We start from the raw sequence: 19,504 nt of genomic DNA, 5'->3' as shown, positions 1-19,504 counted from the left end.
CAGCAGCTAAATCCAATTCACAGGCACCAAGAGCATCAAAACTGCAGGGAATCAGGCTTTGAAAAAGCTTGATTCTAAAGTTGACTACACGCACAGCCTCGGCTTACAGTCACTCAGCACGCAGTGCTCTAAGTGCCCGGCACCCGCGTCTCCGCGTCTGCCCAGCCCCCCCACACACACACACACCCGCGTCCCCCCACGGAGCCTCGAGCGCTGGCAGGGCCCTCCGGGAGCGACTCACCAAGTCGGCCGTTGCTCAGCCTCTTCTGCTCCACGTGGCCCTTCAGGGCGCGCACCTTCTTTAGCTTAGCCTCTTGGTTCTCAGCCATCTCCTTCAGCCTCTTGAGCTTCTCCTGCTCAGCAGCTTGTTGCTGCTGACGCTGATCTTGCTGTTTCAAAAACTTTAAGCGCTGTTCCTAAAGATGGAAGCCATCATCAGGCCTACCCTTTTCAACAGGTGTATCACGGCCCCAAACGAACCCCAGCACAGCCAAGAGGCCGAGGTGGGGGGCAACCAGCCATCCTGCACGCCGCCCCTGAACCACCTTGGACAGGAGTGAAAGACACAGCCTCCGGGCCCCAACCTGACTTTCTCTTGGGGGAAAGACCCAGGAAGGAGCAATTTTATTCCCAGTGGTTCCTCTGCAGCAGGTGAACAGTGACCCCACAGCTGGTTCTCGTGAGGGGCAGCTATGAAGTTAGGACAAGCTCACACGGAAACGGGAGGCACTCACTATAAAGGCGGCTTTGCAGTCAGATTTGGACTCACAACCCGAGCTCTGAGACCCTCACCAAGGACATGGGTCGCCTTCTTCGGCTAAAAACAGGGTGATGGAGAGCCTTGTAGGGCCACGGTGAGGAGTAAATGAGATGTGAAGGGCACAGAACCTTAGACAGCTAGCATACACTCAGCACACACACTTAGCGAAGAGCTGAAGAACCCTCAGCCCTCAGAAACCTACAATGTAACATTCTGTTCCTAGTCTGCCTTCGGCTCAGGCCATGATCCCGGGGGCCTGGGATCGAGTCCCATGTCGGGCTCCCTGCTCGGCGGGGAGTCTGTTTCTCCCTCCCTGCTTGTTCTCTCTCTCAAATAAATAAATGAAAACTTCAAAAAAAAGTGAGTACCAGAGCCACACAATTTATAATCAAGGGTACACTTCTCAGATTAATATGCCTGAAATATAAATAACACAAAAACAGTTTCAAAATAAGACCCTGAGGTTAAAAATGTATTCTATTACTCAGCCTTTTTACTTCCAATTTCTGTCCCTGATACTCAAGAAACAGTGCATCAGCATCACAAGGGAGCTTGTCAGAAACACACAATCTCGGGGCGCCTGGGGGGCTCAGTCGTTAAGGTCTGCCTTCGGCTCAGGTCATGATCCCAGGGTCCTGGGATCGAGCCCCGCATCGGGCTCCCTGCTCAGTGGGAAGCCTGCTTCTCCCTCTCCCACTCCCCCTGCTTGTGTTCGCTCTCTCGCCTGTGTCTCTCTCTGTCAAATAAATAAATAAAATCTTAAAAAAAAAAAAAGAAAGAAAGAAATGCACAATCTCAGACCCCAGCCCTACTGAGCCAGAATATGCATTTTTAACACAACCCCGAGGGGATTCATTCGCATGCACATTCCAGTTTGAGAAGCAGTGCTACTCCACCTGATTTTGAAAGTGCCGGTGCCTGGCGTCAGAGACAGAAACGGACCCACGGGAACCGGCGAGTGTTACATGGAGGCCACGGGGCGTGCTGCCGGGGACCCTGCACCACAGTCCACCCCGGCTCCGGTGAACTTACAGTCACCCTGGGCGTGGTCCACTGCAGACACGGGTGTTCAGCCCGGGGTGGCGGGTGAAAGCCAGCCCGCCACCCGTGTTCATACATCACACAGCCACCCATGAGCTTACGTCTGTGGCGGCTTTTGTGCCACGACCACGACGCTAAGAAGCCTGCAAAGCCCACAGTACTGACCACCAGCCTTTACGGAGGAAGTGTGGGGACATCTGGGTCAGACCACGGCCTACGGCTGGTGGGAGAAACAACAGGGAGACTGGTGTGGACGGTAACGGAGAGGCCGAGACGAGGATTAGTCTGTGGGGGCAGGATGTCCCAAATAAAGGCAAGCAGCCTGTTATCAGTGCCACACGACAGAAGGGGACAGTGTTAACACTGGTCGACGTCACAAGTAGGAATTCAGGATGAGGCTAGCCCAGAGCAGTTCCCTCTAGCAAAGTCGGAGGGTTCTTTAGGCCTTTCCTGTTTTCCCAAGCACGACATAACGTGGTCAACTGTGATCAGAACCAGGGGTCAGGAGATCCTGAGCAACTGGGATGATGTAAGGATTTCTACAAAATGCTGTGGTAAAGAGAAGAAAGCGCCACAAAGCAGGTAACCTGTGGGGTGACAGGATCAACCTGTATCTTGAGGTCACCGGCTTAACGGGGTGGCATGGAGACAGCTCTACACACGCACCCACAGAGGGGCCTGTCCCGTCCTTACAGGACCTCACCTTCGTTGCCAGCATTTGTTGCTGGGCCTCAATCTGCTGCTGCTGGCGAGAGGCCATTTCCTGAAGCTCGGCAAGAGTCAGATCCATCCTGGGGCTGTGAACCTACGCGTGAGAACACAAAGAATCCAGCTGCAAGACGAGCATGGACAGAGACCCCTCCCTCAGAGGTGTGGAAGCTTCCCCTGAGCCCCTCGGGACACAACCAGCCAGTTTTCTTCCATAACATGAAAGAGACCACTAATTTTTATATTAATATCCCCACAATGACTTATTAAGTTTCCATGGAAGACATACTAATACACAGACCAACACTCTTTTAAGCTATAAATGTAAAAATTAAACAGTCTCAATAGTCTGTGGCTGAAATGCAACAATTTAGAATTACCTTGTTCTGGACTGAATTTTATTAGAAAAATAACGCTGGATCACACTAAACATGATACTGAGGCACTGGCAGCTAACCCAGAATACAGGCATCGGAACGACCTTTAAAAATACTGCACTAGCATCAGGAAATTCAAGACAAATGGAGTTATCAGAACAAACAAGACGTCTACTCTGTTCAGCATGGCCCATGGTGTTCTAGCCAGTGCAGAAGAGCAAGAAAAAGACGTGAGCTGCATCCAGTTTGGAAAGGACAGACAACACAGTCATCCGTGAGGAAAATGGTGTGGAATCCACAGAGGATCATTGCATAAATGATCCTTATGCAAAAATCCACTATATCTCTTATGTTAACTAGAAATGTAAAAAAACTTTAAATACCATTTACAGAAGCATAAAACCCACAAAGTACTGAGGAATAAATTTACCAGAAGATGTACTAGACCCGCGCCCTGGAAACCCGTAGCCCCAAGAGAAAAGAAGGCCTGAATGAACGGCAGTAAAGCGTGGTGCTCAGTCACACCATGTTCCTCACGCGACCTGACTACACGACTTAGCTTGCCTTGGGGCCCAACACAGGTAGTGCTGATCTCAAGCCAGAAGAGCAGAGAGCACAGACAGACCAGGCAACCGACTTCCAACAGAGGTACAAAGGCACTGAAGTGACAGAGTCCTTTCAACACATGGCTCCATCAACTGGATACCCATCTATCCATGGACAAAACTTGAACTCTCACACCACATCCAAACAGATCATAAAATGCAATGTAAAGTAACAGTACAAACTTCTAAATTGAGCAATTATACTTTACCAAAATTAAGAACAAGCCACAGACTGGGGAAAATATTTGCAAATCATATACCTAATAAAGGACCTGGATCCAGAATATGGAAGAATTCTCGAACCCAGTACTAAGAAAGCAAACAAACCAACAAAGAAAAATATGAACAAAAGATCTGAACAAATACCTCACCAAAAAAGATAACACAACTCACAAATAAGCTCATGGAAACACACCAACATCATCGGGCATTAGAGAAATACACACTGAAGCCTATTCGCCCAAATTGAAAGGACTGACCCTACCAAATGTTGGCAAGGATGTGGAAAACCTGGAACTCTGATGAAAATGTAAAATAAAACAATCACTTTGGAAAACAGTTTGGCAGCTTTTTTTTTTTTTAAAGATTTTATTTATTTATTTGACAGAGAGAGACAGTGAGAGAGGGAACACAAGCAGGCAGAGTGGGAGAGGGAGAAGCAGGCTCCCCGCTGAACAGAGAGCCCGATGTGGGGCTCGATCCCAGGACCCTGGGATCATGACCTGAGCCAAAGGCAGACGCTTAACGACTGAGCCACCCAGGCGCCCCTGGCAGCTTCTTAAAAAGTGAACGCACACCTGCCACGTGACCCTGCACCCCACTCCTAGTATTTACTCAAAAGAAATAAAAGAATATGCCCATACAGAGACTTGTACCCAAATATTCATTACCGCTTGATCCGGAGTGACCAAAAGCTGAAAAACAACCCCCATAACCATCAAGAGAGAAACGGATGAACAAGCTATATCTGGACAAGGAAAGGCCTCTCAGCAATAAAAAGGAACCAACTACTGATACATATGAGATGGATCGAAATACTGATGCTGAGCAAATTCAGACAAAACGACTATATACTGCATGCCTCCGTGTATGTAAGATTCCAGAAAATAAAACTAATTTGTAGTGACAGAAAGTGGACCCGCCAGAGGGTCCCTGAGGATGAGGAAGAGGCAGAAGGACACGAGGGAGCTCTGGGGATGATGGATATCCTCACTACCTTGGCTTCACAGGTGTATGTGCGTGTGAAAACTGACCAAATTGTGTACTCAAACCATGTGCCGTTGTGATAGGTCAATTATACTTCCATAAAACCCAGTGAGGGGACAGATACAGTGTCAAGATGCACGCAAATCCTGTCAATGGCTAAGACCAGGTTTTGGTCACACTTATAGGAGCTTTTCATCCCTGTAGGAAAACTGCAGGATCTTAGAAGAGAAACAAGGAGAATCTGGGGAAAGGCAGAACACAAACAAATGGCCTGGATTCTCTCATAAATTCACCCTGGATTTTGGGGAAGACAACACAGCTAATCCCTAACAGTATTAAAAATTCTGAGCTCTGAAAAGAAAATGTCTATAAGGTACCCCCCAAAGATACTTGCTAAAATTCACATGCAATAGCAAGAACATTAACATGTACTTTTTCATTTTACTAAAGCGATTATAGCAAAAAATAAAATCATAAAAAATAAATCCTCCCTTAACCTCATTCACCATTTGTTTTGCTCTGAATCTGCAGTGTATCCAGCATCTAACTGCTCTCAATAGTCAGCCAAGCAGAGATCATTAAAATTAATCCTTTGTAGGAAATACATTTGAAACAACCCTTTAAAAAGCAGGGCATACTGGGACCTGGGCTGAAGTGTCTGCCTTCGGCTCAGGTCATGATTTCAGGGTCCTGGGATCGAGCCCCGCATCGGGCTCCCTGCTCAGTGGGGAGTCTGCTTCTCCCTCTGCCCCTCCCCCCTGCTTGTGCGTACACCCACTCTCGTGTGAGCGCTCCCTCTCCTCCCACCTCTCTCAAATAAATAAATCTTTAAAAACAGTAAAAATTAAAAAGCGGCCCTCCCTCATAACCCACTGAGCAACAAAGTAGCAAGGGCCATGCTTCATAAGCAGTGAGCAACAAAGTAGCAAGGGCAAGAGGAAAACGTTACATGAGCAACTGCTCGACTCGCCCCGGCAGCTCCAGCACCAACACTTACCCCGTTCTCCTTCCTTCGGTGCTCACCAGGTACTTTCACACCATTTCTTTTTAAACTTGGATCCTGAGACCGTGGTCCACTCACTAAGCACAAAATTCAAAAACGATGCATTAACACTAGAGCTAGCAGATCCTGGAGGTACTGGCTCAGCTCTGAGCTCTGGGATTCTTGCTCCTGGGTATTTAGGTAGAAAGCAGATGGTAAACAAAATATTTTCTCACAGCAATGGAGTGAAGGTCTCTTATCTCTGCCTGTTTTGGAAAACCTCACTTGGAACGGCGACCAGTCAGCACCAGACAGTACTGCGCGCTAACTGCTCCCGGGAGAGCTGCGAGGTGGCGGGTCCTGCACACCATCCGCGCCCAGCCACCCCTCCTCGTACTCTAGCTACTCAGCAGTGAAACCAAGAACTTCCTCTGTAAGGAACAAGTGAAAAATCAGTCCATCCTTGAGCTCATTAACCGTGCTTGTAACTTACACAGAAAAGTAACTGAAGATAGAACGAGAGGGGTTCTGAGTATCTGGTTTATTGAGAGCATTTTATGGTAATCCGTGAGTACTACGAAGTATGTTCCCGTTTATTTCAGCAAAAATTTTCCGTTTTTCTTAGCTACTGGAAGGTACTAACTGGAAAACACTGTATATTCTGTTTTGGCTAAAAAGAATTTTTCAAGTCAAAATATGGGTCTCTCAGTACCACGTGCTGCATCATAAAAGGAAAATAGTCTTAATTTAAACTGATACGTTGTTAGAAATTAACATCAAAAAGTTTTTTATTTTTATTTATTTTTTTTTTAAAGATTTTATTTATTTAACAGAGAGACACAGTGAGAGAGAGAACACAAGCAGGGGGAGTGGGAGAGAGACAAGCAGGCTTCCCACCGAGTAGGGAGCCCAATGCGGGGCTTAATCCCAGGACCCCGGGATCATGACCTGAGCTGAAGGCAGACGCTTAAGGACTGAGCCACCCAGGCGCCCAAAAAGTTTTTTAAATATATGAAGTTAACCTAACCTGTACTTCCCAGAAATTAGCAAACGCATTATCTCCTAAGAAGTTTTAGATTAAAATTTCTTCTGAATTAAACATCTATTATACCTACTTAGCGCAGATTCCCATGCCAATAAAGGTCTGTCCTCAGAGCCAGGTATGACACACACACCTATCTCGAATGCATTAGGTTTATTTTTAAAATACTGTTCAATTCTCTGACAACAAAGCTCAGGTAATCTGTCACATTTCTGCAAGAAAAAAAAAAATCTACCATTTAGGAATTATTGATTTCCTTGCTAACTCAAAGAGAGAACCCTGAACCAGCTGGAGCACGTTCAGGGCATCAGCGTGGTGCCGGGAGCTTGAGAAATCGCGCACATCCGCGCTCAGCACAGGTCCTGGCTAATTGGGGACGAGAGTGCAGCAGGCCCACCCTCATCCACGGTCTGTGCGGAAAGGCTCCCATCCTGCTGGGCGGGCGGACGCTGCTGTGTCCCCGTTCAAACACCGTGTGGCACTGGTGTTTGGGACGCTGTGAACACAGCTGCATCTTCAGACTGTATTTCTCACCTTACAGACACACTGAGACGGCCCTGCTGAGGCTCTTGAATAATTTAGCCGCTACGTATACAGAAGATACGAGAACTGGGAGGTGAACGGGTCAAAGTCAGCTTCTTCCAAGAGGATGTATGCAGTAATGTCAACAAAGGACAAAATAAAAATGTGACGTAGATGCCCATTTAAAATTACAAAGGCAGCAGCTTAGGGAAAAAATAAGTGCCAATGTAAAATACAATCAGAGACACCAGTGATGCACATGGCCTCTGACGGGCCAGGCCACCCGAGCGCTAGCACCTCTCCCTGCAGGAGAGTCCACACTAAGTCACGCCACATTTAATAATTTCTAATTGCCGGCCACCATGTGGACATGTATATTAAAGCAGTAAAACTGAGATGTATTACTATAATTAACATCTGTTACCTACATTCCTGCTCCCAAGAACTATGTGCTGAGGTCACAAATCCTCAACTTCCCATTTTAAAAGTTCTCCCATTTTGAGAAATACCTAGTAATCCTGCTCAATGAGTGGCTTCCCCACAGATATGACTGGAAACGAGGCTGCGGGGTCCCTGGGATGGCTGCACCCTCAGGGTCCAGCTTCTCCCAGCCCACCGCTCCTCCACCGCACAGCACCGATCGCCTTCTCCCTCCTTCCCTCGTCTACACACTCTGGTGAGAACCCTCAGTCCCCACAGGTGTGAGCACCTGACTCCCGCATCCTCCGTCCCACGTGACTTCCATCCAAAGCTGGCCTCTCAGCCTCTAATTCCAGCTCATTTCACAGCCCAAATGGGGCCCTCATCACCTAGAAGTGCTCTCTCTCCCTCTGCAGTCTTAAATTCAGATGTTCTCCTTTCTGACCCTAACTTCCTCTCACTACACCTGCCCATGAGCCCGAGACTGCAGCCTCTTCCCCTGCCCTCCGTCTCCCCGCCACCCCCTCTTCCCCCTTCCCACCAGCTGACGCCGTCCTGACCATGGCCTCCTCTCCCCGTCCACTAGCCCTCCTCTGAATTGGGCCAGCAAAACCCCAACCCTGGGTCAATCCAACCATCTTCTTACAACTGTCCAGGCTACCAAGCGCAGCTGGAAGGAATGCCCCCTGGTTTCGGGGTCTGTGGTCTCCCGGGGCCCCCAGCAGCCTGGCCCCCCTGGCAGATGCTCACCCGTTCCCCACAACAGCTCACGCTGGCCTCTACACCCTCCTACCTCATGGCCACCCCAGAGAAAGCCATCAGACGAGAAGCCCCTCCACCTGATCCCACAAGGCTCAGCTCTCTCTCGCTCAGCTCCCCCCGAGCGCAGGACCCTGTCCCGGGCTGAGGGCACAACTTCTCAGGAGCACATACCCTCTCCCACAGTTCAGCCTCCTGCTCTAGGGACTCCTTTCCACCCGATCCTCTCCTCTTCAAACAAAATAAATCAAGGGATACTGCACCCTTTTCTCCGAGACAGTCAGGTCTTAGAAGCTGGTCTGTCCTCTCACTTCCATGTCCCTTCCTGTCCTGCACCCCTCACATCACCTGGCTCTTGATCTCCCCCCACTCCTCCAAGGTGTGCAGTCGAAGTCCACAGCTTTGCTCGGATTCACACAATGCTACCCACCTGTGTCCCTGCCGGGGGGCCGTTCATGACGAAGGAAGAAACGAACTTCACTCCTCTGACTGCCAAACCTCTGCAGAACATCAAACATCCGCTCATTATCAGCAACCGGACGTTCTAAAGGAAACAAACAGAAATCACATGATTTGCAAGTACAAGAAAGAGCATTTACTATCCATCCTTCATGCAAATTCTGCCTGTAGGAAACACCGAGCATCTTAGATGCTTTCTTCTCATTAAAAGAGCCCTTAGAAATAAAGCACCACAGATTTCCCACACACACAGTCGGTGTCGACCCAGTGGGCACTGGAAAGGGGAATGCGTCTGGGCCAGCCGTCAGGGGCGCGGGAGTCTAACTCAGTGCTCCTGACTGGCCACACGCTCGCCGTTGAACTCCGGGGGTTTCAGAAATCTCTATAAACTACTGGCCTCTGAGGTCCCTTCTAACTCAACCGTTCTAGGGTTCTCTAAATATAAACGAGAAATTAAAAATAACTTTCTAAATAAATAGCTTAGGGGCGCCTGGGTGGCTCAGTTGGTTGAGCATCTGAGACTCTTGATTTCGGCTCGGTCATGATGTCAGGGTTATGAGTTCAAGCCCCACCATTCAAGGCTCACTCAGTGCAGAGTTGGCTTGGGATTCTCTCTCCCTCTGCCCCTCCCCATGCTCACGCACATGTGCTCTCTAAATAAAATCTTTAAATAAAGTCTAGTCCTACTATCTCTTAGGCTATTTTTAAACTATAATTCTATAAACTATGTTAAAAAAATCAGACATGGGCGCCTGGGTGGCTCAGTTGGTTGGGCGACTGCCTTCGGCTCGGGTCATGATCCTGGAGTCCCGGGGTCGAGTCCCACATCGGGCTCCCTGCTCAGCGGGGAGTCTGCTTCTCCCTCTGACCCTCCTCCCTCTCATGTTCTCTGTCTCTCATTCTCTCTCTCACAAATAAATAAAATCTCAAAAAAAAAAAAAATCAGACATACCCACTTCCAAACAAAAGGCTATTTACCTCACTGAAAATATAGTTGGCCCTTGAACAGAAGAGGTGTGACCCACCCCAGGTCCACCTATATGGGAATTTTTTGATAAATACAGTCCAGTCCTGAAATGTATTTTCTGTTCCTTTCTTTTTTTTTTTTAAAGAAAAAAGGGCCCCGATTTTCTTTAAAATACATATATATATATATATATTAGAGAGAGAGCATGTGTGGGGTGGGGGAGGAGCAGAGGGAGATGGGAGAGAATCTCAAGCAGACTCCTCGCTGAGCATGGAGCTCAAGATGGGACTCGATCTCACAACCCTGAGATCATGACCTGAGCTGAAACCAAGAGTCAGATGCCTGACTGACTGACAGGCACCAGGCGCCCCACGATTTTCTTAATAGCACGTTCTTCTCTCTAGCAAACTCGATTGAAGAACGCAGAATATAACACACAACATACAAAACGTGGTCAGCAGAGCTTCGAGGCAACACTAAGCTGTAAGGAGTGAAGTTTGGGGAGAGCTGGAAGTCCTATGTGGATTTCTGACTGCACAGGGGTCGGTGCCCTGAACCCCCACACTGTTCAAGGGCCAACTGTGTATCTATTTGGCCCGTCTTCCGGGGAGCTTGCCAGTTGTGGAACTTCTCTCGAGACAAAAGGAAGAACACAGGATACTCTAGTAGATGGGAACTTCAGGAGAAATCATGTATCTTAAGCTGCCCTCGAAATATCTTCCAACCTCAAGGATCTAGATATAAAAACCAAACCTACTGTTCGAGGATGCAACTGCTTTAAGTGAGAGATACTTAAGCGTCTGCCTTCGGCTTGGGTCACGATCCTGGGGTCCTGGGATCAAGTCCTGCATCGGGCTCCCTGCTCAGAAGTGAGTCTGCTTCTCCCTCTGCCTCTGCCCCCCACTTGTGCTCTCTCTCTCTCTCAAATAAATAGATAAAATCTTAAAAAAAAAAAATCAGAGGCACTCCAGCGCTGTCTGTAAGCTTTACTAGCAGAACACTGAACAAGCCTAAGAAATGGCCGAGCACCTGCTGGTAATCACAGCCACCGTGCCAGCACCTGAAGTCACCAATGGGCAGAGAATGGAGTAGCCGGGTTTGCGGACTCGGCCTGAGCTCAGTCCACTCAGCCACAACAAAGTACCATTCTGCTCGCCATCCCGGAGGTGACAGAGCTGCCCCTCCTCATCCCTAAACCAGAGAAATTCTGACTAAGACCCCCCAGAAGGAAACACCCCTAGTAAGCCAACAGACACCCCCTAACAGAACTTTTTTTTTTTTTTTAAAGATTTTTATTTTATTTATTTGGGACAGAGAGAATGAGAGAGAGAGAGAGCACATGAGAGGGGGGAGGGTCAGAGGGAGAAGCAGGCTCCCTGCTGAGCAGGGAGCCCGATGCGGGACTCGATCCAGGGACTCCAGGATCATGACCTGAGCCGAAGGCAGTCACTTAACCGACTGAGCCACCCAGGCGCCCCCCTAACAGAACTTCTGAGTAGACCTCCCACCTCCTGACCAAACGCATGCCCGTGCACACTCACACATGCCCGTGCACGCTCACACGCGCCCGTGCACGCTCACATATGCCTGTGCACGCACACACCTTCCCCTGCACATTCCGGGAGCACAGAGGAGGTGGAGCCAGGCTCCAGATGTGCACGCTCACACACGCCGTGCACGCTTACACACGCCCGTGCACGCACACACCTTCCCCTGCACGTTCCGGGAGCACAGAGGAGGTGGAGCCAGGCTCCAGATGTGCACGCTCACACACGCCCGTGCACACACACACGCACCCATGCACACGCACACACGCCCTGCAGGTCCTGCAGGTGCCCTACAAACAGTGCCTGTCCACCCGCAGCCATCTTGCCCGTAGGTTACGTGGGAGGCTTGCGGACAGTTTCGGTTATAAAGCTACTAAATGACAGAGACAGGATTCTGAGACCCAAGACCTTGCTCCTAATCACAGCATAATAGCAACAACCCGCAAACGAATTAGGAATTCACTACAACCAAAGTCCCAACAGGACTTTTCACAGAACCTTTCAAGGCCTTTCTAAAATTTATCTGAAAAAGAAAAAAAAAAATGGAAGAACAGCTCACATATTTTTTGGAAAAGCAGAACAATGAAATAAAAGCACTTGCCTTGCACTTACCAAATTTTCAAACTATAGTAATCAGAACCCCTTGGTTCTGTCATAAACAAGAAGACAAAAGTAATGGACAAAAGCTCACAGAAACCTAACCCTGTATGCGATCTAACGTGGCATGCAGGATGTTTCACGTCAGTAAGCAAGAAACCGCCGTTCGATAAGGCACTTCAGACAATTCACTGCCCGTTCGGGAAACAAGCAGTTCGCTCCGTAACTCACACGAGTCACAAAACTTAATGGGGGAGGGAAGGAAAATTATTTCGAACTTACAGCATTACATAACAGGAGAGTAGGTTTACAGCCCTGCAGTAAGGAAAGGATCCTTTTAAATCACACAACAGGCCTGGGATCCAGGATAGTTGTTTCTGCTTTTGAATGCCTACAAGTCAAGAGGCAAAAGCCAAGGGAAACATGAACAAAGCCTACGGAGAAACAGTATTTTAAAAATGGAAACCCAGGGGCGCCTGGCTGGCTCAGTCAGAGGAGCGTGAGACTTGAGCTCGGGGCCGGGAGCTCCAGGCCCACTTTGGGTGTGAAGCTTACTGAAAATGTAAAGAAAGTTTAAAAAAATTAAGTATATAAAAATGGAAATCCAAATGGCCAAGAGAAAATGAAACAATGGGGGCGCCTGGGTGGCTCAGTTGGTTAAGCTACTGCCTTCGGCTCAGATCATGATCCTGGAGTCACAGGATCGAGTCCCGCATCGGGCTCCCTGCTCGGCAGGGAGTCTGCTTCTCCCTCTGCCCCTCCCCCCCTCATGCTCTCTCTCTCTCTCATTCTCTCTCTCAAATAAATAAATAAAATCTTAAAAAAAAAAAAAAGAAAATGAAACAATGGGCAACCTCCGCTATCAGCTCAGCAAAAATTCAAATATTATCCTATCAATTGTTGACAAAAGGTTCTTTCAGAAATAACAGGTAGGGGTTTGAGCAGACAGCCTTTGTGGAGGGCAATCTGGAACCACACATCAAATTTTAAAGTGTGTGAACCTTTAATTAAGCAATTGCACTTCATGGTGTCTACTCCAGAGAAACAGTTGCATGGATCAAGAGGCTCCTAAAAGGACTTTCACTGCAGCATTTATAAAAGCAAGAGTGGAGGGGTGCCCGGGTGGCTCAGTCAGTTCAGTGTCTGACTCTTGGTTTTAGCTCAGGTCATGATCTCAGGGTCGTGGGATCGAGCCCCACGTTAGGCTCTGCGCTCAGTGTGGAGTCTGCTTAAGATTCTCTCTCCCTTCACCCCTCCCCTGCCTGCATGCTCTCTCTCTCAAAAAAATCTAAAAAATAAAAAATAATGATATAGAATTACACATACTAATCTGAAAAACACCTCTAAGCTGGACTATAAGGTTAAACGGCAAATTGCAGGATGCTGATATGTATGATACTATTTACAAAAAGAAAAAACAGAAAGAGAAACAACACACAAAACTATTCCTACAACTGTAAACGCAGAGAAAAGAGTCTGAGAGTTTCTCTGCTATGCTGAGCGGCTACACTGAGCGATCAGGGACGGGCACAGGGAAAGGCTTCCATTCTGTCCACATCAGTTGCTCTTCTACAAAAAAGAACACATTCAGGTATGGTCATTTTTTTTTTTTTAACTAAAAAAGTGAGAAGAAAGAAAATCTTCTCAACATCATCATAGAGTAAAGGTTACTGGCCTCAAGTGAGCAAGACACTGAGAGGAGAAAGAACAGGTAGAAGCAGGAGCTCCCAGGAGACTCCGAGCCTCCTCCTCACTCCCGACGGGTGCTGTGGATCCCCTCCGTAAAGTGTGAAGCAAGGAGACCTGCCGAATGAAGGCGGTGGCCAGAGCATCCGGCCGTGCACTGAGTCCCTCAGGACGGACTCGCAGAGCAGCACCAGACGCCAGGCCCTCTCCCTGAGCTGGACACGCCGACGCACGACATACACAAGCCTCTCCTCCTAGGGAATTTACGTCCCAGGGCAGGTGTTTGGGCTACAGGGATTCTGGAGGCAATAAACTAAGAGACACACAAAACCCAGAGGATTAAATCAGGGTGGCTTCACGGCCACTGTAGAAGCACGCTCCAGCAGAGTCTCTCCTGGAGGACGGAACGTTCCGGCTCAAGTCCAGGGGGCAACACCTAGACAGCAATGCAGGCAGTGGGGAGAGCTCGCGCCAACGGCCCTACGGTGCGAAGGAGTTCACTCAGGAACAGCAGGGAAGCTGCAGGACAAGGAGAATGGTGCCTGACAACAACAGAGACTTCACAACACAACATCAGAAATCTGGATTTTATCCTCGGGAGACGAGAAAGCCACGGAGGAGTGGAAAGTCAGACTATCACATTTTCACTTGAAAAGGATCATTTGGGTTTCCTTATGTGAATGGTCTAATCCAGTTCCTTTGTGAAGGGAAAAGAAGTAAGCGATCCAGGGAGAGAGCACAAGACCATCCAGGACACCCAACAGTAAGAAAGTTGGCCAAAGATGGACGAAGACGTCTCGGCCTGGTAGGGAGGGAGCTCGGCTGCAGGCAGGGATTGTGAATGGTGAGGACCCAGTTTACACGATGTGTAACCCACGCTGGGACGCCTGGCACCCCCGGAAGAGGGAAGGAAACAGGGGGAGGTCACTCCGGCTGTGCAGGAACAAGGCAGAAATTATGGAAAATTACTCACACATCTACAAACTCCTCAGGGGCCAGAAAAAGACCAGGCTGTCCCATTTTAGAGCTCCAAAGAACTAGAGTGAAGGACTGATTTCAAAGCTTAAAATAATGCCTATGATTTCACCACTGCCTTTTGCCACCATGGTAACTCAACACTGAGTAGCTTTCCCTAAAAACCTACAAAACCTTGGAGAGGGCAAGGCAATCAGGACACCTCATGTTTCTAATTCAGTGGGGTGCAAGCGCACAGGAAATGCTCCCGGAGCACGTTCCGGGTCGGGCCCAGAAGCTTGCCCCGCTGGGCCACCTGCCCTTTCACAAGGCAGCGTCCTCGCTGTACTGCCGAGAAGGGAAGGACGAGAGCGGGAAGGCGCCCTACGTCACAGCGAAGCTGGAGAGAGAACGCCGCACCCTGAGGCTCGGGCAAGTCCCTGGTTTCTCCGCGGACCACAGGCACACCGCCCGCGGCCACGTCTACACAGCCTCCCGAGCCGGGTCTCATACCAGAGCCACACCACACTTCGGCCAGATGGCACTCGCTCTCGCCGGGCTCTTTGCACAGATCCACCACGTCTCTGCACATCGTCTCGGGGGTCACGGGGACCTCGGTGAAGTGCTGCTCGTTGTCACTGAGGTACACAGTGAGAAACATCTGCAACAGAGACAGAGACCGCGGCTGTCAGCGTCCACACTGCGCTTTCACTTTCCAGTCACCTCGCATTCCCTTCCCAGAGCCCCAGCCGAGGAGCAGGGCGGCGGCCCGGCCCCTCAGCCAGCGGTGCCTGCAGAGCCCCCGGGGTCCTCGGGCTTTGGGCAAACCAGTTCACACAGAGGGCCAAACGAAGTCTTTCCCAGACACTGTACTTGTTAAATACTTACACAGTTCCTCGTAGGTGCCAGCCCCACCCTAGAAACAGCCTCCTACCAATCTTGTGAGGGAGATTCGGGGATATCTGCACACACCCTTCTGTCTACATGGCCTCTTCGGCGGGAGACCTAAGAACATGCTGCTCTGAGGGTGGGTGGGAACCAGGAGACACAACTTGGAGGGAACTCTAATATTTACACCAGGCGCATAGACCACCTATTCAAAACAATGTATTTTTTTTTTTAAAGATTTATCTATTTATTTGACAGAGACAAAGCGAGAGCAGGAACACAAGCAGGGGGAGTGGGGGAGGGAGAAGCAGGCTTCCCGCTGAGCAGGGAGCCCGATGCGGGGCTCGATCCCAGGACTCCGGGATCATGACTGAGCCGAAGGCAGACGCTTAATGACTGAGCCACCCAGGCGCCCCAAAACATCATACTTTTCAGGCTAAAATGTTTTAATCAAATTAAATACCTACATTACAGCCTAAGTCTTTATCAACAAGGTGTTAGCAAAGCAACGGGCTGTGATGCTAAAATTTAGCCGGCCTCACACAGAATATAAACCGGACAGAAGACCTCACTCTCCAGCTCACTAGCCATCTCTCTCCTATTAAAATAGACGTTGTCTCTTAAAAACACTGAGAGTAAAGAGAGCAAGCTTTCATGCCAATTAAATTATCCCCCCAAAATGTGAATTCCCAGTGCTGGAGAAACTGACAGCAAATACACGGCGGACGGCAACGGAGGCAGGGAACCCCGTGTGTTTGCTCAACTCAGCGGGCCCACGTGTATCAGGATAAAACACACACAGTCTGACAGAAATCCCACCGGGAGCACTCATCCTGCGAGAGTAATTCTTCTCAGGAAAGGAGAACGCCAAGGCTTTGGCAGGTCCACTCTAGACCAGCACACATTCTGTAACAATGATTAACAGGCCGCCGACACTGGGAAAAGTTGGGGCTTTAAGGCCACAAAAGGGCAGAATGAGCAGGACCTGCACTGCGCTCGGGACGACACGGGCCCCCCCTCTAGCTCAGACTTCCTTGCCCACCCCCACAGAGCTACACTAGGCTCTTCTCTGCAAAAAGGCAGCGCCTGGTTAGGGACAGTGATGGACGCCCGCTAAGTGGTCGGGCTGGGTGCCGCAGGGGTGCGATCAGTGAGAGGAGGGGCCGGCAGGGGAGAACAACCCCCAAGGTGAGCAGGCTCAGTATCAGGCACCCTGCAGCTCCTCCTTCACCCCCCACCGTGTTTTCTTAAGGTCACCGCGTCCTCCCTTCTTACATCAAAGCTCCCAACCCGCAGGAACATGTGCAATGTGGAGAGTCGCCCAGACCATAAGAACACGGAGTGGGGAACCCAGAAAAATTAACACAGTGGATACCGGTGAAACAGTAAATAAACATGGAAAAAACCGTACAGCTTCCCAGGACGAGCTGAGCAGCTTTCAAGCTAATTCTATCTGGTCCTTCCCTCCCAACAAACCATATTAATAAAGACACATCGTTCCAGGCCTCAACCAGACAGGAAGGCTGCACTTTAAAACCACACAGAAATCATAAAGCTTCGACAAAAATCACTTGGAAAAAATAACAAAGATTCACTAAGCTCACAGACTTGCACCCTGCTGCGGCTCTGGCAGATCCTAGGGCCCATTTCATGACGGACCTCAACAATTTACACTCTGGTATTCCAGTGGTCCTCCATGCTCCCCACGCACCCCAACACTGTCTGAAGTTCAACGCTTCAAAGCCAGTGTCTGTGCCGCACACAAGGGTCCCAGCACCCCCCGGCCCCCGGCCCCCTCCAGAGAGCTTCCGCACACACAGCTCAGAAACTCACACCAACCCCAGACAAGCAGGGCCAGCATTACTCTCTGTACAAATGAAGAAGACCCACGGAAGCAAAAGACTTGGCTACTAAAACAACAGGGTCAATTCTGCTCTTCTGACCCATTCTCTACTCTCCAGGCTGTTCCTTACAGCAGGAAAATATTAGGAAATGCTCTCTGTAACCACGGTAACCCAAACTCTAATAGAGATCTGTTCTCTTACTTTCTGGAAAACAACAGCTTCGTTTACTTACAAGTACAATGACAAATAAGAATGAAGAGAGATGTGTTCTGTTTAAGATTACCTTTCCCCCAAAACGCACAGCATCGCGTGAATGGCGGCAGGTGCATTTCTACCTTCTGTGTGTGAGGATGCGCGCAGTGCTGACTGACGGGGAGATGGGACCGTCCTAATGTGGTCGTCAGGCCTGCAGGCGGGCGGTGTGACATTGCTCTGAGTCCCGGGCAGGAGGTCTGGGCTCTGCCCCCAGACCTGTTAATAATTAGCCAGACCGCCTTAGGGACAGCACGTCACCTCTCTGAGCCTCAGTCCCCGTCTTCAAAGTAAGAGTCTTCCGCCCCGAGAACTGCCACCGACTTCAGGCGTCAGGGTCAAAGCCGACCTTTCCACAACAACGCGCACGCTGCAGCCAGCAGCTGGCACGGAGCGAGGGCCGGAACAAAGGCAGTAAGAAAGGCTGGATTCCGTAGAAGACAGGATCTCGTGACAAAATGGGGGGGGGGGCAGTGCTACGTGTGAGCTGCACAGCTCAGGAGACACAGAGGGAATTCAGGAGGACAGGCGGGACTGCTCTGCGCTGTGTCAGGTGCGGGGGAGCCGGGGAGGGAGGGGGAGCTGGTCTGGATTAGCGGACTCGTGACCTGCCCACGCCAACACCTGCCCCCACTCCCTTTCCGGGTCTCCTCTCCTAATCGGCTCCGTCTCTGCGATGCGCACAGGCCACCCTGCTCCGCCTGCAGCCAGCCTGACTGCTCCCCTGGGCCCTGCAGGTCTGCCCTCAAGTGCCGCCATCCCAGCAAGGCTGTCCCTGGCCGCCCTTGCCCAAATCCCAACACCATGTGTGCACGCGCACGCACTTTCCCGCTCTGTGCTCTCCTTGGCACGGTCCCTCACACACCACACTTACACTTAGTTAACCTGGTCTTATCCTCCGTGGTCCCTTCTAGAACATACGCTCCACACAGGCCAGGGGGCTGTCTCTTCAGCACTGTGGACTGCGCGGCCTGGCACGCAGCACGCATGCAGTAAGTCCTTGTTCATGGGTGAATGAGTCCCATAGCTGGTCCTGCACCGCACAGACTCCCCTCGTACTTACTTTCACGGCAAGTCTCCCTCTGTGTGTCGAGAAGTGTGGAGAGCACGTGGCACACAGCACCGCCGGACACTCCGATGGAAACGAGAGCAGAGTCCTCCCGGTTCTTGTGCTCACCCCAGCCCGCCATCCTGCTGCTTCTTCCCTCCACTCAGTACGTACAGGCCGCCTGCTCTACAAACTCAGTCCTACTGTGGAAATTACTGGTAATAAACAGCTAATACAGCACACAGCACAAAGTTCAAAACAGAGGGGGCTGCGTGGAGAGGGACGCGGGTGCGGCGTGCACAAGCCCGCGGCTGGGAGCCCAGGGCAGGGAGGAGAAGGGTGCAGAGTGCATCTACAGGGGCAGCTAGAGGTGCTCGGGACATCAGTCCTCCCATCTGCATGCGAAGGCAGGGACGTCCACACCGGCGAGGTTCCGGAGGGCTCCAGGGCAGCCAGCTAAGCAGAATAAAGCACGAGCCGAGCTAAGGAGACAGCACACATAAGGGCCTTGAGGAGGGATCTGGTTTGTCACGTCTGGGGGAGAGCAGGGTCCGCAGAGAGGCAGCAAGGGGAAAGGATTCGAGGGGAGTCATGAGCCCCTGGTGCTCAAACTGGGGCATGGACAGAGGGTTGTTAACCACGGATGGCTGGGCTCCACCCTCAGTTTCTGACCGAGTGGACCCGGAAGGGGGCCGAGATGCTGCATTTCTAACAAGCTCCCACGTGACGTGGACGCCGCTGGTCTGGGAACCACTGTCCAGAAGCCAGAGCAAGGGATCTGGACTTTAACTGAAGAGCCCACTGGAGGCAAATCGTCAAGAGACAGAGACATTGGTGATT

The 19,504-nt window shown here is 50.3% G+C and overlaps 1 protein-coding gene across 3 annotated transcripts in view; it reads right to left on the bottom strand.

Moving 5' to 3' along the window:
* TP53BP2 (tumor protein p53 binding protein 2) overlaps positions 1-15,329 on the bottom strand; it is a 33,254-nt gene extending 17,925 nt beyond the window's left edge. For 2 of the 3 annotated variants that reach the window (XR_014146025.1, XR_014146024.1), the window contains exons 1-5: positions 15,146-15,293; positions 8,853-8,966; positions 5,695-5,777; positions 2,505-2,606; positions 242-416 (exon numbers count right to left, since the gene is read on the bottom strand). Coding sequence is in view for 1 of the 3 variants with exons in the window: in XM_081823003.1 (XP_081679129.1) it covers positions 242-416; positions 2,505-2,606; positions 5,695-5,777; positions 8,853-8,966; positions 15,146-15,293 (622 nt within the window). In the remaining 2 variants the exon portion in view is untranslated. Of the gene's footprint in view, positions 1-241; positions 417-2,504; positions 2,607-5,694; positions 5,778-8,852; positions 8,967-15,145 lie in introns of all 3 variants that reach the window. The other variant, XM_081823003.1, reaches the window with a different exon arrangement.
* Positions 15,330-19,504: the final 4,175 nt, after the last annotated feature.

Source organism: Leptonychotes weddellii, chromosome 6, assembly GCF_054177405.1.
Source record: "Leptonychotes weddellii isolate Sample4059 chromosome 6, ASM5417740v2, whole genome shotgun sequence".
NCBI lineage: Eukaryota > Metazoa > Chordata > Mammalia > Carnivora > Phocidae > Leptonychotes > Leptonychotes weddellii.
This window is presented reverse-complemented; position numbering and strand designations above follow the sequence as displayed.